Source organism: Nomia melanderi, chromosome 2 (assembly GCF_051020985.1).
Source record: "Nomia melanderi isolate GNS246 chromosome 2, iyNomMela1, whole genome shotgun sequence".
Lineage (NCBI taxonomy): Eukaryota > Metazoa > Arthropoda > Insecta > Hymenoptera > Halictidae > Nomia > Nomia melanderi.
The window spans coordinates 6,996,730-7,020,888 of NC_135000.1; the positions used below are offsets into that span (position 1 = coordinate 6,996,730).

Below are 24,159 nucleotides of genomic sequence, written 5' to 3' on the forward strand. Positions count from 1 at the left end.
CTAGGGACATTGTGATGTTCAAGTTGCTCGCGAGATGGATATGTAATCGATAGGCGGCAATATCAGGTTATACTTTTTCGTTTAAATGATTATAAAACATTAAATTTTTCAAATGATCCATAATCAATTGAAATAGTACAATTCTCTTGTTTAATATGTTACATATTTGAATGGTTGATCAAAATAATTATTTTAGTTAAATTACTACAATACGAATGTTTAAATTAAAAGAATTTGGGGAAATATGTATGGAGGGTGAAGGTTTTAAATAATAAATAGACAGAAAGTGGTGAAAACTATTTTTTATTTAGAAACAATTCAATCTTGACTGGCATCAACATTCTCTGTTTGGAGACCTTTGAAAGAAGCAACTGGTATGTATGTGACGAGGGTGTACAGTTTGTTGGGGGAGTCTTCATCGTCGTTTCTCCTTCTGTTCAAGCGTACACGAACTCTGAATGGTACATTCCTAAAGAATTCATAGTTTAATTAGATTAGACTACAAGGTAATACAAATACGAATGAATATAATGACATTATGTTGAACGTAGATTTTATAAAAAAAACAAAATATTTTTGCTTTTACATTAAGTTACAACACTCACCTAATTCCCTTGGACCACAGTTGCTTGTTAAGACGGGTGTCAATCCTTACATCTGGGGTACCCATTTGTTTCTCAGCAAATTTACGGATCTCCTTAATTGCTCGTGGTGCACGCTTTTTAAATCCAACACCATGCAAACGTTTATGAAGGTTCACTGTATATTCACGAGTCACTACCTCGTTGATAGCGCTCATTCCCTTATTCTCTGTGTTCTTGGTTTTCGCCATTTTTCCCTGAAAACAATACTGTAATGTTTTTGATGGCACAACATGACATAACCAATATATGAAACCGACTTATAACAGATGCAATTTATAAGAGAAAAAGAAAAGATAAACAGCTTGAACTTGAAATCTATATTTGTTTAAATAAAAATATTGTTTAAGTAAATCATTAGATAATATTTAAATAATTCGTGTTATGCTAATAGACAAAACAATAAACGAAACAACGATTGCATCTGACATAGGCATTCAATAAAAACAATATGGTATTTTTGGGCAATAATACTAAAACGATACAATTCTGCAACAGATAATTAATGTAACTGTACCAAAAGTATTTTATTTAGAATAATGCACAGCTGGATGTTTCACGATTTTACTTCCCGTGAATTTGACATTACCTCTCGTTAGAACAGTCCAACGTAAAAAGAACCGAAGTTTCCCGTGTTCCAAAACTCATCATCTTTGTATCATGCAACATTGATGATGTTTGTTGCATAAAAATGCGTATATAATATGTTAACAATAAAATATTATTTAATTACCTAATTGTTTAGACAAATTGTTATAATATACACTAATATGTACTAATATTTTGTCATTAAATAACTTTTTTTTGTATAATTTTTATTGTTACTAGCATAATATCTCTATTAAGTTAGTTCTCAATCGCGCCTGTTAATTTTAGTTTCGTTGAATTTTTCAGATTTTCTTTATTTTAATTAATGTATTCTTATGAAACGATTTTGCTCATACTATTAATATCTTATGAAAATTGTAATTAAAATTTACGCTAAATGTTATTGGGAACATGATTCTAGTGACAATGTTTCTTGAGGACATCTGTATATAGTTTTACCATTGAGATTGTTATACTAGATATATTGTATGACGTAAGGAAGATCGCGCCACGATAGCTTCGAGGACGCTTGCAATGGCGGAAAATGGAGTCTATTAACCTGTGATGTTGATACAATTGTTTTTATCATTAAAAAGCTTTTCATGGAATTAAAATGGCTGGTAAAGTGTGGAATTCAGAAATATGGAAAGCATGGGATAAACATGGGAAAAATGATTTGTAAGTGGTTAACGCATTAACGTCAGAAGTGCGTTCGATTAATATTGAATTGATACTCTGCATACTCTGTGCAATTGATGGTTGCAACTTATCTCTCCTGTTTCTCGCTCTTCTGAAGAGTTAATTGTCAATTAACGACTGTTTGCAGCCTCAAGTTAATCAAGCACAAATTTAAGGAAGGCAACACTACAGGTGAATCTCTATTCTACGATTTTTCCCCAGCCAGCTTGGCTGCATGTTCCAACATTGTAGATCTGTTTATGCATGCTAAAGTCCTTCGTTTCTGTGTTTCCAAAGTTATCGATAACTCCTTTCATGTTAAATTTGATGTTTCGTTCAATATGCTGCATTATAATGTATCTCTTATTTTTAAACATTACAAATACAAATGTAAATTCATTATGTTTTATTTAAATTTAATTACGCATTGTTTGTTTCTTTAAAAGTATATGAAAGTTAACGAGAGACTTAACAGATGCGAATGAATATAAAACCGATGATGTAATTTATATTTTTATGTGATGTTTCCTTTAATTTTAGAATGGAGAAGAGGATTTTACGAATTAATATCAAATGGAATCCATGGGAACATAAAAAAGGACAGTGTAGTTCAGACATTAGGTGAACTCATGGTGAGACACGATATTTATGAGCTAAGAATATTATTGCATACACAAGATACTTTTTACAATATGTTTTTTCATGTACAAATATATCTATTTGCAGAATATTGATGGAGCAATACCATCTGCGATAGTAGATATATTTACACTAATAGATGCAGAAGCACATAATGAAGAAAGAAATAATTTTTATTATATTGTGAAAGAATCTGAAAAGGTATCATTTTATAGGATAACAGTAAACGTGATTCAAGTATTTACGATCGATTAAAAACAAACACAATGTCCTAATGACATAATTTATGTCATTTGCTTTTTACACAGTTTCTAACAGATAGGATATTAAAGGAACGTTTAGAAATTGATACGTTGCAAGATGTAGGAACATTAAAAAATAAGAATTTCCAAACCAAATTCATTAAAGTGAAGACAAAATTGTAGTATGTATTTATTATTTTTCACTGTTAAATACTCAATACAATAACTTTAGGTGAAGAGAAACGTTTCTAACGTTTATGTTTTTCCGCAGCTATAAGCAACGGAAGTTTAATTTATTTAGGGAAGAAAGTGAAGGGTATTCTAAACTCATAGTGGAATTGAATCAGGAACGTCCAGGGAGCGAAGTACCAACGATATTAGAAATTGTTAAATCTCTTATTGGTACGTGTTTAAAATGTTAATTTTTTTCTATATAATTCACTATCAGTTCTATAATACAAAAGACATATATAACAACATGAATATAATTTTTGTAGGCTATTTCAATTTAGATCCTAACAGAGTACTGGACATTTTACTAGAAACTTTCGAGAATCGACCTCAGGATGATGCACTTTTTATTCCTTTAATTCGTTCGTATATGAGTGATCAGCAGGTACTCTGCGAAGTTTTAGGATTTAAATATTGTTCTACTGTCAATGCTACTCCTTTCTCATTGCAAAAAGTCACTGCACTAATGTTGCAACATGGTGTTATTAAATTGGACGATATATTGCCATGGCTAGTACCAGATGATAGGACCATTATTAAAGAACATGAACAGGCTATGAAACAAGCAAAAGAGTATGTTCGTAAGTTGAGTGTAATTTCCACTAAAGATAAAGAAGAAGTACCGGAAGAAAAAGAGAATCTACAGGTACAAATTGATATTTCTCTGCACGATCTCAGCATCGATGAAGTTCTTGATCACATGACTATCTTTTAATAGGATAAGTATGCGAGTAATCAAAAGTACGGATTATGCGAAGCACTGTTAGAAATAGGAGCATGGGAAGTTGCACAAAACTTGTTTAATAGATTACCAGAGCATAGTCTTACGGATCAACGTCCTATCGCATTAGCGTTGTGCAAAATGATTCAATCTCTTATCGAAAATGTTTATCGCAAGTACGTCAAGTTGCAAACATTTAACATTATTTATGGTTATTCGAATGAAGTATGCGGATTGAATTTGCATCATAACTTTTATTATCTTCGTTCCATGTTTCTCTATATTTTTTTAAAGACGATTTTCAATTTGCATTCTATTCCAGACATTGCATCATATCACCAAAATTACAAGGTAGAAAAGTTCCAGCGTTAAAGAGCTCTCTCGCTCCGAAGCCAATAGAAGATCTCGAAGAGATACATGATCAGTTGTTGCCAATGCTCATAGTCCTCGGTCCCAACCTACACCATGACCCCGTTTTAATGTATAAAATCATGAGGTTGTGTCATGCAGCCATCAGACAATGCTCGTTAGATTCGAACAAGCAACCTGTCGATAAAAACAATAACCTGTATTATGATGTATTGACTATACTTGACGTAGCATTGTTGCCCTCTTTGTCATTCATGGATTGCAATTGTTGCGTTGCGGAAGAACTATGGAATATTTTAAAGTATTATCCATATCAGAACCGATATTGTTTGTACGCGCGTTGGAAGAATGATACACCGTTGCAGCACGCTGCTCTTCTGCGAAAGAGAGCGGATGCACAGAAAAAGATCAAATCCATTATGAAGAGAGTGAGCAAAGAAACCATTAAACCCGTTGGAAGATCAATAGGGAAATTAACGCATTCTTCACCTGGTGTATTATTCGATTATGTTCTTATACAAATCCAGTTGTATGATAATCTTATAGGTACGTTGAAAATATCCTAGACCAGATGTATTTAACTGCATCTAATTTTCTTATGTATTGCAGGACCTGTTGTAGATTCTTTAAAATATTTGACAAATATTTCGTACGATGTACTTGGTTATTGTCTCGTGGAAGCACTAGCTGGCGCTGACCGTGATAGATTTAAACACGATGGCACTAGCATATCCCTCTGGCTCCAATCTCTCGCTTCATTTTGTGGAGCTATATTCAAAAAATATAATATTGAACTTACCGGTTTGCTACAATACGTAGCTAACCAACTGAAGGCACAAAAAAGGTATATAATCGAGTTGAAATAATTTTCAATTTTAGATTGCGTACATTGTTAACTAGTTTATTAAATAGAAATAACAAAACAAAATGAAATGTGGTACTATTTCCAGCTTAGATTTATTAATATTGAAAGAGATAGTACAAAAAATGGCAGGTATTGAAGCTGCCGAAGAAATGACTTCTGATCAGTTAGATGCTATGGCCGGTGGTGACTTACTAAAAAACGAGGTAATCCAAGTCACCAGTACAGACAAATGAATATTAGTATCTTATCTAATAAAATTATTTCTAGGCTGGCTACTTCAGTCAAGTGCGTAACACAAAGAAATCATCTCAACGGTTGAAGGAAGCTCTTGCTGAGCATGATCTTGCTGTTGCTTTGTGTTTATTAATGGCACAGCAAAAGCATTGTGTCGTATATAGGGAAACAGATAAATCTCATCTTAAACTTGTCGGTAAATGTCATGTCTATAGAATTCGTTTCCTTCTTGCATATGGTTTCTCCATGAGAATAAATGGTATCCTATTTAAAATTACAGGCAAGTTGTATGATCAGTGCCAAGATACGTTAGTTCAGTTCGGAACATTTTTGGGTTCTACAATGACAGTAGACGAATACGTGGAGAGACTTCCTTCTATACATTCTATGCTACAGGACAATCACATACATTCTGATGTTGCATTTTTCCTTGCGAGACCAATGTTTGCCCATGCTATTAACGTAAATGATTCTACTTTCATTGAGTTCAATTCAATTTCAGTGATCGAATAGTTTGAATAAATAAACCACTTTTAGATTAAATATGATGCCCTGCGTAAAGCTGATCCAAATTACAAGAAAATGTCTACCGCTATGAAACAAGCGAAGTATGCAGAAGCTGCGCAAGCAGTAATGGCGCCTGTTGCTCAATCCGTTAGACCTTTGCACCCTTTGAAAGTGTGGGAAGATATTTCACCTCAATTTCTAGTAACATTCTGGTCCCTGTCTATGTACGATTTATACGTTCCCGTTGAGAGCTATCAACGAGAGATTAACAAATTGAAGCAGCTCGCAGCGCAAAGTGCTGATTCCAAAGACATGGTATGCTATGACCAGTGTCCTAACTCTGGAACAGAATATTTTTAGCGTGACTGTACAATTTTTCATCAATATATTCTTTCTTGTAGAATGTTAGTAAAGGAAAGAAAGAACAAGAAAGATGTACTACTTTAATTGAGAAACTGCAAGATGAAAGAAGAAAACAAGAAGAGCACGTTGAAAAAGTGTTCGCATATCTGAGGTAAATTCTTATTGATGGGAATGATTATATGATTTGAATATTATATTAAAATTCTAAATACTTCTATTGCCAGACAAGAAAAGGATACGTGGTTCTTGTCACGAAGCGCCAAATCAGCGAAAAATGAAACGATAACGCAATTCCTTCAATTGTGTTTGTTCCCTCGATGTACATTCACCACTGTAGATGCCATGTACTGTGCGAAGTTCGTTCACACTATACATTCTTTGAAGACTGCAAATTTTTCGACACTTCTATGCTACGACAGAGTAAGTACAATTAATGGGAAATGGAGGAGCGAGTGTTTCCCTAATCATAACTAAAATGTTTGCAGCTTTTCTGTGATATAACATATTCAGTTACCTCGTGCACCGAGAACGAAGCGAATCGTTACGGAAGATTTTTGTGCGCCATGCTAGAAACCGTGATGAGATGGCATTCTGAGAAAGCCATATTCGATAAGGTACACTTTTGTTCTGATATTTTAATGTTTCATTGTCAGTTATTTGTTCAATGTTCATTCTACTTCAGGAATGTAGTAATTACCCAGGATTTGTAACGAAGTTCCGAGTTAGCAATCAATTCTCTGAAGCGAACGACATGGTAGGGTTTGAAAATTACAGGCACGTGTGCCACAAATGGCACTACAAGATTACGAAGGTATATTTACCTTTCGCACATTGCCCCTAACAAATTATAGATTGGAGTATTAATATAATTTCCTCTAGGCTATCGTAGTTTGTCTGGATTCTAAGGATTACGTACAAATAAGAAATTCTTTAATAATATTGATAAAAATATTGCCACATTTTCCTGTATTGGCTAAGTTGTCTCAAATCCTTGAGCGTAAAGTGGAGAAAGTGAGGGAAGAGGAGCGTGGGCAACGACAGGACCTCCATGTTTTGGCTACGTCGTACAGTGGTCAATTGAAAGCTAAAACTCCGAACATGATCCGTGAAGCAGACTTTCACCATGTCGGCGACAAAGTAATTACTTTCGATTATCCTAACTCTCTGTTTGTGAGGTTTTAATTTCCAACATCTATACAATGAAATGAATAATAAGCGTCCGTAAATTTAGTGTTAATGTAAAAAATTCTTAGTGCAATAATAACATTTTTCCTGTAGGCTGGAAAGACCCAAGATACTCCAAACAGCGACGCGTCGGAGAAAGTGGGCGATGGAATCTCTAGTAAAGAGATAACAAATGGCGACACTCGAATTGAAAAAGAAAATAAAGACCAACGTGAGAAGAGAAGTGCATCGAATCAACTATATCAGTAGGTTACATGATTACTTTTAACCTAAGTATACTTTTTTGAAAATTCTAACATTTCTTTTAATCTACTATAGCGAGAGTTCTGAGAAAGTCAGAAAAAAGGAGGAAGGTAAAGAGAGTACAGAGGGAAAAGACAAGCACCTGAAAAAAGAAGAGGTTAAAGAAGATGATCCCATGGACAAGAAGGATCGTAAATACTACAAAGTAAATATACGTTTTACACAGATCGTAGTTCAATATTGGAATAGTGGATTATCGTCTAATGTCCATTTCAGGAAGAACATTATTATAGTAGTGGAGTAGATAATTTAGATCGGGATCTTTCTAGTGTATCAAATAGTAGTGCTAGTTCCGGACCAACGCAAGATGGATCTGACAGAGGTTTGTATTGAAATAATATCTAAATAATAAAAGCATAACGCTGTATAGAATATTCTCCTTTATGATACCGATAATGTTTAATTATAGATGCCAAAAGAAGAAAACTTGAAAATATACAGAAGGTGAGGATGTTCACTGTTTAAATTTGTTTATTTATATTACAACTTTCGCGTTTATTCCGTTAACAGGAAGGAAGACGCGCGGAAGGGAACTTGGATAAAAAGGAGCGTTCGAGCAAAAGCAAAATAAGGGAGGAACAGAAGGAACTCCGAAGAGAAAAGAAAGTGGGGCGGAAAAGGGTACATTTTAATATTCATTACGTGTAATACATTCGGTACGTTGATAGTATTCCATATAAAATTGGTTAATTTTATTCACAAAAAGCAGGATAGAGCAGACGAATCAGCAGTTACGACAGAACAAAAGAGAAGAAAAGACGATGAAAGAGGTAATTGCAATTTTCTTTCGAGATAAGAAATTTCTTCTTGCACGATGAACAATGAAAATTATTTTCAGCGAAAGGAGCGCATCAAAATGGCGACATGCCCGAACATAGAGAAAAACATCATTACAATAAGGTCGGTAGTTCGAGTCAATATATTCCATTGTTTACAAACAAAAAAAGAATGAAACAAATTGAGTCTTGAAAGTAATCAGTATTCGTTCGAATATATTGATTCGAATATATATGGAAAAAAATGATTTTTTTTATTGTCTTTTTTTTTATCTATCGCACTACTTCAACTATTTCTTCCGTAGTCGGCTGTTGTTCATTATTAATAATGAAATCGATTGTAAGTAGGTCATTTAGTCGTACTCCCTGTAATTGTTATGGATAACAGAGCGTAGCGTAGGATTAGAAAAAGTGAACGTCCCTGTTTAACGAGAATACGCAGCACACATTCGAATCACATGATCACACGTTGTTTATATGAATCCTATCGCATCACAGTTTTACATTTTTCCCGACATTTCTATCATCAATTAACTGAATCGTATTTCTAACACTATTCCTTGACCCCTTAGTTGATAAAGACGTCCGCTTCGAGTACATTGAAAAGACGAAATGGGAGACAATAGCAAAGACCAGAAAAAATAGGTGATACTATCAAGTACCCAAACGCCATTCGCAGGAACACTCGACATTCAGAAGATTCATATGAAAATGTATTTTCAGGAAAAGTCTCCCTACACAAAGGAACGTACTCATGAACGGGAAGGTCGTGAGGGCAGAGATAAACAATATCCTTTTTCAAATATACATTGCGCATCGACGTGATTCGATTGAAATACCAATATGTCGATTCAACTCAGCGAAAACGAAGTTTATTCTCCTTAATTCCTCAGCAATAGAAGGAGTTCGGATCCCAAACGAAGATGATGTACAACACTGGAAAAAATTTGACTTCACATTTTATATACTACGTTTGGTGTTGCATGTAATTAAGGTAGAATTCAAATAATAAAGAAAAAAAATAGTGAATAATTTGTATATTATATTGACGTCCAATTTTATAAAATAAACTAGGTAACAAAAAACATTCTTTGACACGTATTTATTTCAATTTGAGATTCGTAATCGGGATATTTTATGTCGTTTTATAATAAATAAGAACGGAGGTAAATAATTACAGTCTCATATATTCGTCGAACTCATAGGTATTTTATAAATAAATTAATATAAAATATATTATGGTGTAAATATAGTGTACTTCGTGGATATTCACGTTGTAATATTCATTGTACTGCTATTAAGTTACTGCAAATCATTGTTACGGTGAATTATTGATAAAGTTATAATAATACTGATCTGCTTTCAGACTTTCCTCCTCTAGGCGCTTCAGTCTTAATTTCGCATCTTGAAGGATATCTTCCGTTGAACTACTTTCGCTGATGACTGTATTTGTATTTGCAGTTTGAGTCGGTATTTCCGTGTTAGTAGGCCTTAACACGCGTATTCCTTCTATTTGTCGAGACAGCTGAAGAGCACGTTGAGTTATTTGCTCTATTTTCAACTGTTGATCTTGTATAAGAGCATTTAATTCTTCTTTTTCTTTAGTAAGAATCCTAACTTTATCTTCTTGCAACGCATTGATCGTAAAGTCTGTTTGTACTTCCATATTCTGTACATGTTGGCTAGTAGATTCTTCAATTACCTTTTTCTGTTCTTGTAATTGTCTTAAATCCTCCTCCAATTTCTTACAACCATTTTGCTCTTTCTGAAGTCTACAAATAATTATGCATAATTATATAGAAATTCATTAATATAATATATAAATTCTTACCTATATTTTTCTTGCATTAACAATCTCTCTTTCAATGCCAACTCCATCTCTTTCTGTAGAATTTTCTGTTCACTACTCTGCCTTTTTTCGTTTAATTCTTTTTCTTTTAAACTCATTGAATGCATAACATTCTGAGAAGAAGTATACTTATTAATCAAGTGAAATAAGATTATTTAATTATTTAATAATAGTTTTGCTACCTGAACCTGTTGAAGCTTCGCATTTAGTGTTTCGATTTGTTGTTCAACAAGTAATGCTTGTTCTTTCAACATTGTTTGTCTCTTATGTATTTTGTTATTAACTATTTGTTTGTGCACAGATATTTTCTTCTTTAGTGCAAGTAATTTCTCTACTTGCGAGTTATAAGACATCCAAGAAAATTTTGTCTGTGTAGATTCATTGCAAAGAGTAGTGTTTTCTTTTATGGGTACATTGTTGTGCATATTGTATGAGAACATAGTTATACATTTTAATATGCATAATAAAAGTGGCATATCACTATCAATGTATTGTGATATAACATATTGTCCTTTTGTATCGTGAGGATTAATACCTAAGGTCTCTAATACATGGAATATGTAATCGTTCTGTAGTTTTTCATTTACACTTTTTTTATCTGTATCAGATCTTTGAGTTGTCTTATTAGAAAAATTGATTAACAAAGGTACTTCGCTGGCAAATACGGACAAGGTATAAGCATAATTATGATTAAATAAATATTCTGCTATCAGTAAATCGTAAACATACTGTTTTGCAGATTTTGGATGGTCACTTTTCAAACCAAGATCTTTATTTTTTAGTGCGTTAATTAAATTTTGACGAAGATGTGTTCTTATATTTGATATCATTCCAGATTTTTCAAACCTACAAACAATACAAACGAATAAAATTCCTTAATTTAAATGTCCTTTCATGCAAAACATAACCTATCGTTGCATCTTAATTTTTGTTTATGAACTTTATACACAAGTACACTTACCAGGTATACATAGATGAATAACATTCTTGGTCCATATTAAAACAAATAATTTTAAACAATTACCGAGTGAAAATGTAAGCAGTCAAATCTTCTCTTTTCAATACAAACAAATGCATCCATTGTATACAAAATTTAAATCGTGTAGAATATCGATATTCAGGAATATCGATGTTATACATCGATGTTGTTTATCGATCATTCACAATATTCAAATAAAATTCAAACTCCAATCCATCTTAAATCGTTTTATACGTGTTCGAATTTATTTATATAATGGTACAAAAATCGGTGTTTACATGCAATGTTCGAATAATTTCGCATAATTTAAGTAATTAAGTTACGAACAAAATATCGCACTTCTTTGGAAGCGATATTGATTGAATATCAATCGCTAAACGTACAAAAATAATTGTTACAACAAAACGTATGATAAATCTTTTGTCGTAGAAAAATTATAAGGAATACTGTCACACATTTTAGAAAGTACAAGTTACAATAGAAATTTTTCTTGTGATCATACATTTCTCCATAACCCGAAAAATTAAATAATTTACTTTGACAGAGGGAAGTCCGATTATCCTCCATGTACCTGCCGTGAAGGCCTACCATGGAGGGCCCCCATGGGCGTGGGATTGAGATTGAGCTCAATCAGCTGAGGCCGTAGCCTTACCAGCGTTGCTTCCCGGGGATGACAAGTCCGATGGAAGTAGACTGTTGGTAGCGCCGAGTTACCTTTCCAAAAACTCTACCAGATTTCCTGTCTGGTCCAGGAGCAGGTGGGACGCTGCTCACGCGCCGAGACCCTCGAAAGGTCTCTGCCCAGCATGTAGGCTTCAACCACTGCCACTACGAATCCAACACCAATTGCACCGGCCGAGACGACCCGGGGACAAGCACCCATGGTACGCTCTCTGTGAGGGGACAAGGGGACTCGGCACTCGGCATATCAAGGTGTCTCGTCCACACCAAGGGTTGGTTAGACCCTAGCTAAGGACCCCGGGATCGCCACTTTCCGAACTGTGATCGCCACACGGCCCCTGAGGGGAATTTACTTCGACAATACACTCTACATAATTTTTTACATTTTATATACCTAATTTAAGAAAAATCGAACAGTTCAAAGGTTGCTGCCTTAAATCTTTGAGCCGGATATAATGTATCCTTTTTACATTTTATACATTTAATTTAAGAAAACTTGAACAGTTCAAAGGATGCTGCGTTAAACCTGTGAGCCGGATATAAAGTATCCTATAATCTAATAATAAAAATCATCCATAATATTAATAAATACTTTTTACAAATGGTACATGCACGACGGAGTTTTTAGGACACTTTCGTTTTTTTCGTGTCCGTATTTTTGTGTTTCGTTCGCTTGTTAGTTGCCACTGGTTCTCTTTTCTGCGAGAAATCGTACTTAGCTGCCAGTTGTTCCCTTATGAGCAGACCTCGAATCAGTTTTCTCCAATTTCCGTAAACCCTTTTATCTCTTTTCTCTTCAGCTCGCTTAGCAGCTTCAATTTGCTCAGCTTCCCAGGCTTCTCTTAACGTATCTTCAAATTCGGAACAAACGACATACCCTTCGAGTGCAGGTACTACACCCATAGATCCAAAGTTGAAACCCACAACAGCTGGTGCACAATCAATATTCAACTTTCTAGCAACTCGATTCAATCCTGGAACTATTAACACCAACACAAAATGTATAGAATTATTATGATATTGTTATCTATGTTTTAGTAACTTTCCTAATGATCAGATACTTACGATTTATATGAACAGTACCCTTTGGAAGCATACATTGTTTGAACAAATTTACGTTCCCATATTCATTCCGTGGAACAATACCATCCTTGGCTACAGGTGGTTCGTATTCCGTTGTTTGCCACTCGCCAAATATTTCTAACATCGAGTTCCTAATTTTTGTTCCAGACAACTGTTCAAAGCAAATAATTTTATATATTTATTTAACATGTTTTATGACGTATAATAATAACAAATTTGTAGTAATTACCTTATCATATTTTGGACGAGCTTTGACTATTTTGTAGGGTTCCTGGTTTGGTTTCACAACTCTAGCTTTTTTTAGCCACGTTTCTCTCGAGCAAAGGGTGTGTACACAGTAACGAGAGTAAATGGCTTCACCTGTGGAAGTATGACCCAATGGTACACAATCTGGAGGGTATAATGCTTCAAATTTCAGTAAATGTCTTGCAATAACATATAACGGGTGCCCTTTACATTCACCAATAGTTTTAGGTAAAGGTTGCTCCAATTCTCTGCAATATAAATATAATTTTAAGATAAGGAAAATATAATGAATAAGTTTCAGATACATAAAGGTCTGATGAAAAATATACTTGTTTAAAAGCATTTGGTCTTCAGCTCTAGAAATTGCAGTATCTTTTTCTTTCCAATAAGACAGTGTTTCCATCCACCATTTCTCGTCAACGCGTTGCTTGCGTGTAACTGTGAGCCAATGTGGACAATAACGTCTAGTCACATCTTTTATTAAGCCATTAGAGTTCCATGATACTATATATAACACAGGTTTCTTTGCTTTTTTCTGTAACAGAATATAAGTAAGTTAACATAAATAAGTTAATGGAATAAGTTATATCTAATTCTACTTAATCTTCTGAAGACTCACATATATTTCAGATATGCAATGGATTTTTTCTTCCATTATACTTGCACATATCCAACTTTCTTCCGATTCTAAGTATATTTCAGCCCAAAGGTCTGGAGTTTTTCTCGTTTTATCCGTTTCCTCATTTTCACTGTCGCTGGATAGTAGTTTTCTATTAGTCTTTTTACTATTTTTAGAACTTCCTGCTTTTTCTTCTTTACTGTCATTCGATTTTTTTTGTGTCACAACTTTCTTTTTCGGATGAAATTCCGCCTCGGAATTTGTAGAATCTTCCTCTATGTAATAGTTTGATTTTGTACCATCACTCTTTAGACATGTGGATTTCTTAGATTCATCATTATCAGATGAAACATTAACTTTTTGAGATCTAAGCTGCCTTAAGTTAGACATGTTTTTCTCATTTTTTACTGCTTTAGGTTCACTTTTTTCAGTGTTCCTAGCATTAGAATCTTTCGCTGCTTCTTTTGTAGTCTTAGAGTCTTTAGCATTATTAGATTTTCTCTTTTTACTATCATTTTGCAGTTTTGATTGTAAAACTTCTGCTGCCCTTTTCTTTGCTTCTATATTGGCATTTTTTTTCGCTTCTGGACTATTTTGAACCACTTTTGCCTTTTCAGGAGTTTCTTCCTTATTCAATTTTGAAACAGATTTTTTCTTAATTTTACCTGACTTACTCTTGGTCTTATCTTGCTCCCCATTTGAAAGGACTTTAAATATTGGATCATCGCTTAATGCCTTATGAGGTGGACAAAGTGATATAACTAAACGGCAATGTAAACCTAAAGCTCTCAATATAGCAACATACAACACCACCAACTCTCTGTAATCAGAAATCTTTTTCTCCTGCAATACCTTTAACAAACTTTCTTTATTAATGCATTCATTGTCATTGCCTTCAACAACTTCCAATGTAAATAAATGTTTAAACCATTTTGTAAATTTTTCCAAATATTTGAGATCAATCCTATTCTTTGGATAATTCTCAGATGACATTAAAGACAAAACAGTTGACATTATTTCAGGCTCATTTACTTGGCGATTTAAATAAAATCCATAAGCCAGCCAACAGAGTAAACCTACTTTTTCTATGTACACTTGACTGGTTCTCAATCGTCTTCTTAGAATTGCTTTCAAATCTTTACCTCTCTTTTTCCTTCTGTTTAACATTAAACTGGTACCAGGTAAAGTAATTTTAACGCCATCCTTTGGGATTGTATATTCCGGGATATCTTCTACATCTTCTTCTTCTTCCTTTACCACTTTATTTTTAAATCCTTTTTTAGTGGAAGAAACTCCACTGGTCTCTCCTTGCAACAGAAGTTCAGTAATTTCATTAGATGATGCAGTGTTCAATTCTTTCTTCGGTACCAGTACCTTTGCTTCTTTCTTTGGTGGTAGAATGTAATCAGGCACTGCTTCCTCTTTTTCGACGTTGTCATCATTAAATTCAAGGTTCTTTATACTTTCTAAATTTTTTAGGATTTGTGTGAACATCTCAATGTTACCAGTTTGACTGACATCTTCGAAATCTTCGTTTTCCGAGTTATCATCATCATCATCATCAGTATCATTCTCTTGTGTAGCGACATTAGCTTTAAGTTGTTTATCCGTGTAAAAGGTGGAGTTTAAATTAATTTTATCTGGATCTACCAGAAACTCATCACTACTGTCAGAACTATTATCTTCCGATAAATCATCCATTTCAAAAATTTTGCGGGGTCATAGAATTTCTTATTCTTTTCGTTTAACCGTCACTTTATACCCTTGCATCATATGACATCAACATGTTTCTACGCTTCAGGCGTATAACAATAATATCACTTATTATTTTTATCGCACTGAAATAGCTTTAGAAAAAGGAAGGATGATTAAGAAAATAAATTTTATTATTGCGTAAAGTGTATTTGTTGTTGTTTTATTCATAAATTTACTTGTTAAATAATAGATGGTGCCTTGGTAGACATTTAGTACTTTTTCTACAGTGGGAATTCCCATAACAATATAGCAAAAACTTGAGACAAATTTTCATGGTATCTTTATTATAAAAAAATAATTTATTTTTTAATACTGAATTGTTTATAATTGTATTGTCTCTGAGATCATGACAGTAAAATATTTAAGCTTATTTTCAACAATATGTTTAAATATGGCCGATATTAGTTCCAAAATTATATCTAAAATGTAAAAAATAAAAACAACTTCTTTCGATTATGATTTCTATAAAAATTATTATGTAATTTAACTATCAAAGATTGTTGAAATATAATGTTGGTTCTAATTTTTTCCGCCAGATGTCGCCTTTGGAGTATAATTCCCGCCATAGGACTCTTCCCACTATGTTCTATGTGCATCGGAAAACGGTTGTTCATTTTCGTTTGGAACGTTCTTGGGTAAGCACATTTTACATTTTCATAATCCATCTGCATCTATGAACCATGTTGTTTAAATCACATAGAAAATAATATTTTTTCGATCAGTTAATACTCACCGAATCATTTATTGCTATATTTTTTTCTTAATTTATCACAAGAAATTAACAATATTTAAATGATGATATATATTGTCTCGTTCGTATGACAAATTTTATGATTACGATTTTAAAATGCTTCTGAATATACACAAAAATTCAAATATTTCTTGTTATTAGCTCGATAGTCACTGGAAGTATAATTTTTATTTTTTAGGTTCTTTAAATGAAATTAATCTCTCGAAGCGTGCCTTGGGTCGTGTTAGTTTGAACTTGTTAACAATCCTTCTAGTGAGTATTCTTCATTTCCCACGTGGTACATATTGCATTTAATATTCTACTTTAAATTTCATTACTTTTGTTGCGTTAAACGGTCAGTATTTTTCTGAATTCTTACGTCGTCGATTAACACGTGGCGTATTTATTAAAACTTATTTCTTTAATTCTTCGTGTAATCGTTTAAATTTTTACCATGATGTTATGTTACTGCCCCAGTCTGAATATTACATGAGGGATTCAGTTTTCTGAAGTAGATTTTATAAATTCATAATTAATTTATTTAAACTACATGTGCGTAAGTAAATGTAATATCTTTTCTTTGTAGATCCAATGAGCATGTTGAAACAGCAGCATTTCCTAACAAATACTTTTAGTGTTAATATGGGTAAGTTATTTTACATTTGTTTGGGTAGATATTAAAAAATAATAAGTTGCATGATGAATATTTAACACTTCCCCAGTCAATCAGAAGTATTATGTAGAGAGTGCAATCTGATAAGAACAAGATATAGGAGATATTGGATCTAAGATATATGTCTTTTATTAATAGGAATATTTGTATTTATAGGGGAGGATGAAAAGGGCTAGATTCATAGTGCAAGGAATAATTGAAAATAATTTCAATTAGAAAGAGGGTTAAAGCTAAAGCTACTAAGCTTGAGCGAAGTCTTCAACATGGGAAAGTAGAAAGGTAATATTATTTTCATGATATTCATAATTTTTTGAACATAATTTATGATGAATTTTTAGTTATCCCTGTCATACATATATAAATGGTGATATTATCACACTGATACATGTTCTGTCTTATACAAATGAATTGTCCAAGCAATACATTATAATGACCAAATAAAATTTTGCATTACAGGAAGTAAGATGCCATCTAAAACAAAAATTCATTGCAATGGACTTTCATGAGTAAGAAAAGTAAGCATTGTAATTTTTATGATTGAATTTGTAGTTATAGCAATAATTATGTGATGATTTAATTTTGACAAGCATATATCTGAGTAATTTGATGCAACCTTTATCTGATTACATCTTTAAATAAAATTGGAGTATAAAATAAAGTATGCATATAGTATTAAAAATAGAATTTTATTTTCTTTACAGATTCCTTAAATAGGTTTCACATAATGTACAAGTTTAAGTAACCTCGTTCTGGAATTAGGTGAGCAATAAATTTAATAATTCCAGTGCGCTTATTATTATAAACTGTGATGTTACCTATTTATACGCTAATATGACTTACCATCATGATTTGCACTTGCCCTCACTGAGTTATGAATTAATATTAATTAATGTGTGCTGTTAGAAAAGGTTATGTTAATTTAACGCATTTTGTTTTTCTGTTTCTTCAGGTACGAAGTGTGAGATGTGTTACTCGACAGTACAAAAATAAATATTTAAATCGAAAGGTACGGTATTTTTAGATTTTTCCTTATGTTTATAGTTATAACCAAAAATCGAAGAACAAAACTAGTTAATGTTTATCTTTAATGATGTTTTACAATATACGCTATGAAAATTTAATGATAATCTATCTCTTTTTATCTGAAATAAAAGTATAATTTTATAATAATACGAGACGTATTTGTAAAGTTTGAGTTTCCATTATTTTCTGTTTCAGATAACCATAATAAGAGATACGGAATGAGCATCGTTTAGGAAAAATTAAATTTATTCCATAAAAGATGTATGATACATTCAAATGGTACTATAAAATGTAAAACATTACTAGACTATACTGTCGTGTTTACTTGGAAAGTAATAATGCACAAAGTGGTACTGATGCAGTAGTTTCAAATATAAAATTCAATTGTTTTTAATTTATTACTATCTTTACAATATAGCATCTTTCCTATAAAGAATATTAATGAAAACGTGACACGAAATAAAAAACGGAACTCCGGATTCAAATACATGATTCGTAAGTTTAAATGGCAGATACATTCGAAGCTTTAATTTAAAGTACAAATTTCATTAAGTGACTGCGATCGTCATGGAAAGCTACGTTTTCATCCAAATTGAGCATTAGTACTTGATTCATATATCTTGTTTTTTTATACATTATTTCGTAAAAGAAATATTAATTAATCAATAAGTATGTAAAGTAAATATATTTATAGGATGCTACAAATGCAGTATATAAAATTTATTAAAAATTCATATGAATAACTTTACAGTACGTTTAGCAAATGCGCCTACGCCCAAAAAAATTTAAATAAAAATTTCATTAACCCTTTAGCTACTCGTACATATTCACAAATGTGTCTGTCTAAACGCAAAATAGAAAAAAAAGTTGTACAAATGCTGATACATACATTTCTTATCTATATGTGATGATTTATGTACAAAGACATAAACATAAACACTCTTCGCACTTGTTTCATTGACGCAATCTCAACAAAATAAATAAAAGTCAATAAGCGACTCCCATTCCCGGCATAATTCATCAAATCGCTTATTGACGACAGCCGTAGTTAAAGGGTTAAAAATTGCTCATCAATGATTTGTCATTTTACGTTTGTCATGGACTGAGTTCAGACTACACGAGTATTTTTTTTCGCGTTTGTTCAATGTACTTTTCGGAATAACATTATTTCCATTGTGTATGTACAAAAGAAAAAATTGTACAAGCTTAATATCATTTTCTAGTTTTTGGCATGAAGGCCGGTTACGCGGAAACTATTCTTACTTGAAACAAATGAAACGACATCTAACGCAGGTACAGACTTCGTGAGTGCCAATTCCTTTTTTTCTTTAAAGAATACTCATGCTAACGTGTAAAAAAATCAATATTATAATATTAATGTACATGTGCTCGTGAAACCGTGTGTGTAAGTGTACCGATGTACCTCTTTATAAAAGGAATATCCTTATATAAGTCGTTCCGGACTGAAAATGTGAAAACAGACAGTCGCGTAGTAAAACAAACCCTACATGTCGTGTCTTTGTTTTTCTTTTTCAGTAAATATTCTAGTGAAAAATAACGTTCAAAATCTAACGCCGTTGCTCAGTGGAAAATCCTATTGCATATTACAATGGTACTTGTGGGAATCATAGTTAAACTTTGAAATCTAAAAAAGTGTCGTGTCATTTAGGTTCACGTAATGCTTGCGCTGATATGGATACTTCCTTGTTGCACACCAGGGTCTTAGGAACTCGGTTCAGTTCTCAGTGCCTAATACTCTGGTCTAAAAATCCTAGATCAATTTTCATTTTTGTCGTTGTGCAACAAGCTTAAAGAGCACTTCGCGCGTCCTCTTAAATTCATTTAAGGAACAGATTCACCATTGGTCTTACGAGGTTGATTATTCGTTACTTCGCCGAATCCAGTTCGTAAGGATTTGGCCGGGCAAGCTGTGTTAGCAGCACCTTTACCATTTCAATGTGAAGTACGGCACTTGTGATAATTCCCGGTATCTGCGCGGAAACCAGCTAAAATACTGTTCCTTTAGCGTGATATTTGCCATTTAGACTACAAGTTGATCTCGTGCTAGGATGGATGTCACAATTGCAAGTGATACTCGGTAAGAGGATTGAATTCTTTTTGATGTGTAGCGTTCAACGCTATCACGTATCCCCATAGTTGCATTGCCTCGGCGCATACTCTTTGTATCGCGTCCACTTCCTCGTAGTCGAGATCCGTGCGCCAATGAAATGGCGCTACTTTGGAATTACGGAAAGTGCTCGATACACCGCCGACGTCGTTCTTTGTATGAGTATCCAAAAATCTTTTTACATTTATATGAAAATCCAAACCGTAAAAATTGTATAGGTCTTTCACGTGCTTGTAAGGATCTACGGATAAGTCTTCGTAACGTACTACCCTGTTGGACACGAAGACAAATATTATTCGAAGATAACTCTATGCACCTGACCCTCGATTTACGCGAATGAAAATCGGTACGAGAAAAAATGAAATATTGGTAAGAAACGCTGGTATACGTTTTAGAAACATGAGGGTCAGGTGTAGCACTATCTACGTATAAAGTCGTCAATCGATTTGCATTCCAGCAAATGCTAATTACGAAATAAATCACCTGAAAGTACGTGGGTATTTTTTAATTAATCGCACTGCAGCGCTGAAGTCGGACACCATGTCAGCGCATACCAATGCCGGATCCGAACAATCCGGTTTAGTGGGACACCATTCCCGATGCTTTCGTGATTGCAGGATTCCTCTTGGATCACGAATCAATAGAACTAACCGTATCCCTAAACTGTATAAAATTGATGATATATTTTCCATTGCAGAATATTGAAACCGAACAATTTTTAGATAACAACGGTGTTCTTACTCTTCTTGTTCTAAAAGTTTCTCCGCTGCGCGTAACCTCAGGCGAACAATTTTCATCGACTGAAAGGGGAATAATTTACAAAACTTGGAAACGAAACGTGGATCCCAACAAATCTTCTTGTGTGCTTGACATTGCCTCCACAAATGTGTATTGTGATTAAAGACCCAAGGATGTGTTTTACCGTAATCCAAGTATCGATCTGAGAGGATCAGTAGCTGTTAATTTTGTCGTACGGTTAATTATATGATTATGTATGAAAAATTTTACCGAGGTTATGGAACTCGCATCTCAATAAAGATTCGAGGTTTCGGAGGGCTTCGTCTGCGAGTGGGGGGCCTCGAATTTGCACAATTCCAAAGTCAAGCAGGGGTTCATAATGGTAAAAATTTGCTGGGTGTGCGTTTACGACATCACCTAAAAATGTGCTTCCACTCCTCCAACTTGTTAAAATTACGCTCCTCATTGGTCTCCCACCTTTTTCCATAACCAAATCTTCTAACTTGCTGCACCAAATATCGTATAATTATTACAAGTACATTGAGCTCGAATATATTGTAGGTGACAGTACACCTACCTAACATTAACACCATATTTTCCATTAGGATACTCGTAGTCTTCCATTTCCCTTTGGATCGCTTTTCTTTGTTGATCCACGACCTCCTGTATTCCGGAAAGTGTAACATTTTCTGTAGATCCCCTGTAATATGTCTGTGAAAGAGATATAGAATTTATGTTCAAAATTTTACTTCCTTTATGCAAAAATGTTCTGTAGTAAAAGCATAAGCAGAGGCGGTTAGTACATAATGTGAATTTTACTAATTTCCATTGCTATATTAAATGTGTTGTGAGTTAATTGCTTTGTTATGAGCGAAAGGATTAAACTCAGGACAGACGTTCACTTACCAACAGCAATCTTTTTTTGAAATAAAAATTTAATAAATATGTTAAGTACCAATTAATTTATGTTAAAAAATATTTTTCTTTTATTTGTTTGTAGTTATGTATCGATGTTTACTTAGTATATTGGTTTGTAATAGTAATAGCACACACAAATTTACTAGTACATGTGCATATCACTTACCGTTACTGGTTCTTGAATTTTGACGAGGCGGGGCCTTATCTCAACATCCTACATTAGAAAAAATACTGATAATTTAGTGTCTACATTGTGCATATTAGATAGTGATCACGATAATGTTGTTGACTTAACCAGGACAATATCTTTCTCCCTCTTTCTCTATGCAGGTAGTGAATTAGTGTCAAAAGATGTGCAATGGTGCGAATAAAAGTATGTGTGTATTATTTTTAGGTGCACTGTAAAACAATGAAGAACAAAAGGATTTTCATTTAAGTTTTCATGCAATTCTTAATAGCAGTATAAAATGTATGTAAAGCTGTTACATAAATATATTGTTAATGCTACTGTATTTGCACGACTAGTTAGCTAAATATTTACAGTTCATTATAAATATGTTAGCCTTTTGTGTGTTAGTAGAAAGCAATGTTTTCAAGTTAACAATAAATTACCCTGCTAATTTTCAAACTTGGAGGAAAAGATTTCCAAGGATCTCTGACAATAGATATCTGAAATGCTACATTATAAAAAAGGATAAGGAGAAGGTGGAAACAGGGAGAAAGAGAGCTGGTAACTTTTTGCGTGGCTCAAGAAGTTCATTGTTAGCATACGAGTGGAAAAAAGTTAGGTGCAAAAGTTAGACTTTACCATCAGAAAGAGCGTGTTTGGCGTGACTCAATTTAGAGCAATCCCCACCTCCGATTTTTTACTGACCGATATCACCGGCTGCAGTCGATGCTCGAGATAGCTGCTGTAGCGTTGATTAAATGCTAAGAAGAAGATGCAAAGGGACGCCAGGCCTATCAGACCATAGAAGCTGAGTCGTTTTGACATCCTTGGTCCTTCAACAAAATACAAAAGCATACATTTAAAGCCAACGTAACACCATGATCAGGAACACTTATATACATCACAAATACTCAAACAGAAGCACCAAATAAGAAGTAGAACAGGACATCGATTGAAATCAATTCTAATAAGAATCACTGGAAGCTTATAATGAAGCACTACAGATACTAAAACAACCGATTACAGTACCACTAAAAGCTACAAATAACATTGAAGTTTCCTCATATATATCAAAACACAGATTATAGCAATAAATGTCATATATCATGCCGAAGAGGAGAAGAAAATAACACTGATTTGAATGAACAAGAAAGCAGTGGCATTTAAGGGGATCGTCATTAAAAGGCGTGTAGGGTTTTCGCTCACCTCAGGATCGTGCAGTTCGTTGCATTTGGAGGTTCCGAGTGGAAGATGCACGGCTCGTTTCCGTATCAGAAGAAATTCTCACGTTTTCCGTGACATTTTAAAGTAGCAAGGGAAAACGTATGAACAGCGTGCACCGATCATCGTGGTCCACTGACGCAGGGAGGCCCGTATTGCGGCTAAGGCGGCCACACGACTCGCCGTGTGTCCTCTTCATGTGTATAAGTGTTGTGTAAGATCCATCGCGTCCACTATGTACAGTCACTAGGCCGCGAGCATCAGCATGTAAGGCTGAAATATTCGCTGAGAGGCCACAATGGCCAACGGCGGACCGTCGTGATCACGGGAGATGTACAATGGACAAAATTGAAAGCCCCGCGTGCGACAATCTCGCGATCTGTCAGCGAGCGTTCGTCACGCGAACATCTATAATTATTTGATCGCGATGTAAAATTCAATTCAATGACGCTCGCCTCGACTTCGTGGAAATCGATCGCCGTAACGGGGCGGAACGACGATGGACAACGAAACACGTTGAATACAAAGTCGCGCATAAAACTATAAGGATCGTCGACTTTAATCATCAGAATAATGACAGTCGGTGTTCCTGTGCGAACACGATATCGTTAACTGCTTCGCACTAGCTAGTTTCCGGTTTGACGATTTTATATACGTTATCAACGATGCTCGTTGTAACTCATTTCTCGCCTAAACAATTTATCAGTGATCTCTCGGCATCATCGCGGTCAAGCTGACCCTGACGAGGAAACATTCAGCATCAACGATACCATAAAAATCAAAATATTCCGCTACCTCTCAACATCCTCCATCGCATCCCCAAGGTTACCTTCACAAAAGCGTAAAAAACTACAATACAAAATCCATCGATCTTAATTACAACAACTCTCGCGACGCTAATCAAAATCAATAAACCCGTCCAAACAAAAAAGAATCTCATCCCACAGGGCAGCGTCTCTTATCTCGCAGAGATAAAGCAGGTCCCAGGTCACTCTTGACCCTACG

The 24,159-nt window shown here is 34.1% G+C and overlaps 5 protein-coding genes and 1 long non-coding RNA gene across 17 annotated transcripts; 2 read left to right on the forward strand and 4 right to left on the reverse strand.

The window, feature by feature from the left end:
• Positions 1-287: 287 nt before the first annotated feature.
• On the reverse strand, positions 288-1,386 carry RpL31 (ribosomal protein L31). 2 transcript variants are annotated; one of them, XM_031969403.2, is made up of 3 exons: positions 1,231-1,386; positions 606-838; positions 288-469 (listed from the first exon to the last, which is right to left on the reverse strand). In XM_031969403.2, the coding sequence occupies exons 2-3, from the start codon at positions 830-832 to the stop codon at positions 319-321; spliced, it is 378 nt and encodes a 125-aa protein (XP_031825263.1). In that variant the 5' UTR covers positions 833-838; positions 1,231-1,386; the 3' UTR covers positions 288-318. The 2 variants fall into 2 exon arrangements, with proteins under 2 accessions (XP_031825263.1, XP_031826128.1); XM_031970268.2 differs by having other exon boundaries at positions 1,159-1,292.
• Positions 1,387-1,727: 341 nt separating this feature from the next.
• tho2 (THO complex subunit 2-like protein) lies at positions 1,728-9,413 on the forward strand. Of its 6 annotated transcripts, none has more exons than XR_012998036.1 (29): positions 1,728-1,907; positions 2,056-2,099; positions 2,448-2,539; positions 2,634-2,747; positions 2,855-2,970; positions 3,060-3,190; positions 3,286-3,665; positions 3,738-3,916; positions 4,063-4,655; positions 4,719-4,953; positions 5,060-5,177; positions 5,242-5,404; positions 5,489-5,670; positions 5,746-6,030; positions 6,117-6,229; positions 6,303-6,498; positions 6,564-6,692; positions 6,761-6,889; positions 6,958-7,215; positions 7,357-7,508; positions 7,582-7,711; positions 7,783-7,888; positions 7,976-8,010; positions 8,077-8,187; positions 8,273-8,336; positions 8,405-8,466; positions 8,915-8,987; positions 9,066-9,129; positions 9,238-9,317. XR_012998036.1 is itself a non-coding variant. In XM_076364754.1 (28 exons), exons 1-28 carry the CDS (start codon positions 1,843-1,845, stop codon positions 9,267-9,269), a joined length of 4,278 nt encoding a protein of 1,425 aa, XP_076220869.1. In that variant the 5' UTR covers positions 1,728-1,842; the 3' UTR covers positions 9,270-9,413. The 6 variants fall into 6 exon arrangements, 4 of the variants coding, with proteins under 4 accessions (XP_076220869.1, XP_076220870.1, XP_076220871.1 ...); XR_012998037.1 differs by having other exon boundaries at positions 8,276-8,336; XM_076364754.1 differs by lacking the exon at positions 8,915-8,987 and having other exon boundaries at positions 9,238-9,413.
• Positions 9,414-9,488: 75 nt separating this feature from the next.
• LOC116434484 (uncharacterized) lies at positions 9,489-11,321 on the reverse strand. The gene is made up of 4 exons (XM_031993224.2): positions 11,153-11,321; positions 10,374-11,037; positions 10,174-10,304; positions 9,489-10,114 (listed from the first exon to the last, which is right to left on the reverse strand). The coding sequence occupies exons 1-4, from the start codon at positions 11,185-11,187 to the stop codon at positions 9,661-9,663; spliced, it is 1,284 nt and encodes a 427-aa protein (XP_031849084.2). The 5' UTR covers positions 11,188-11,321; the 3' UTR covers positions 9,489-9,660.
• An 893-nt stretch (positions 11,322-12,214) lies between these two features.
• Xpc (DNA repair protein complementing XP-C cells homolog) lies at positions 12,215-16,042 on the reverse strand. Its single transcript, XM_031992473.2, has 5 exons — positions 13,800-16,042; positions 13,510-13,715; positions 13,164-13,428; positions 12,917-13,085; positions 12,215-12,831 (listed from the first exon to the last, which is right to left on the reverse strand). The coding sequence occupies exons 1-5, from the start codon at positions 15,498-15,500 to the stop codon at positions 12,476-12,478; spliced, it is 2,697 nt and encodes an 898-aa protein (XP_031848333.1). The 5' UTR covers positions 15,501-16,042; the 3' UTR covers positions 12,215-12,475.
• Positions 16,043-16,104: 62 nt separating this feature from the next.
• Positions 16,105-18,685, forward strand: LOC116434934 (uncharacterized). The gene is made up of 8 exons (XR_004236669.2): positions 16,105-16,189; positions 16,484-16,557; positions 16,871-16,930; positions 17,114-17,236; positions 17,414-17,472; positions 17,659-17,716; positions 17,907-17,963; positions 18,176-18,685. It is a non-coding gene; the product is annotated as an uncharacterized LOC116434934 (long non-coding RNA).
• Positions 18,686-23,290, reverse strand: LOC116434702 (carbohydrate sulfotransferase 4). 6 transcript variants are annotated; one of them, XM_031993358.2, is made up of 8 exons: positions 23,140-23,290; positions 22,639-22,766; positions 21,931-21,978; positions 21,424-21,557; positions 21,117-21,352; positions 20,850-21,048; positions 20,592-20,771; positions 18,686-20,378 (listed from the first exon to the last, which is right to left on the reverse strand). In XM_031993358.2, the coding sequence occupies exons 2-8, from the start codon at positions 22,756-22,758 to the stop codon at positions 20,057-20,059; spliced, it is 1,239 nt and encodes a 412-aa protein (XP_031849218.1). In that variant the 5' UTR covers positions 22,759-22,766; positions 23,140-23,290; the 3' UTR covers positions 18,686-20,056. The 6 variants fall into 6 exon arrangements, with proteins under 6 accessions (XP_031849218.1, XP_031849570.1, XP_031849481.1 ...); XM_031993710.2 differs by having other exon boundaries at positions 22,573-22,766; positions 23,140-23,170; XM_031993621.2 differs by lacking the exon at positions 21,931-21,978.
• Positions 23,291-24,159: the final 869 nt, after the last annotated feature.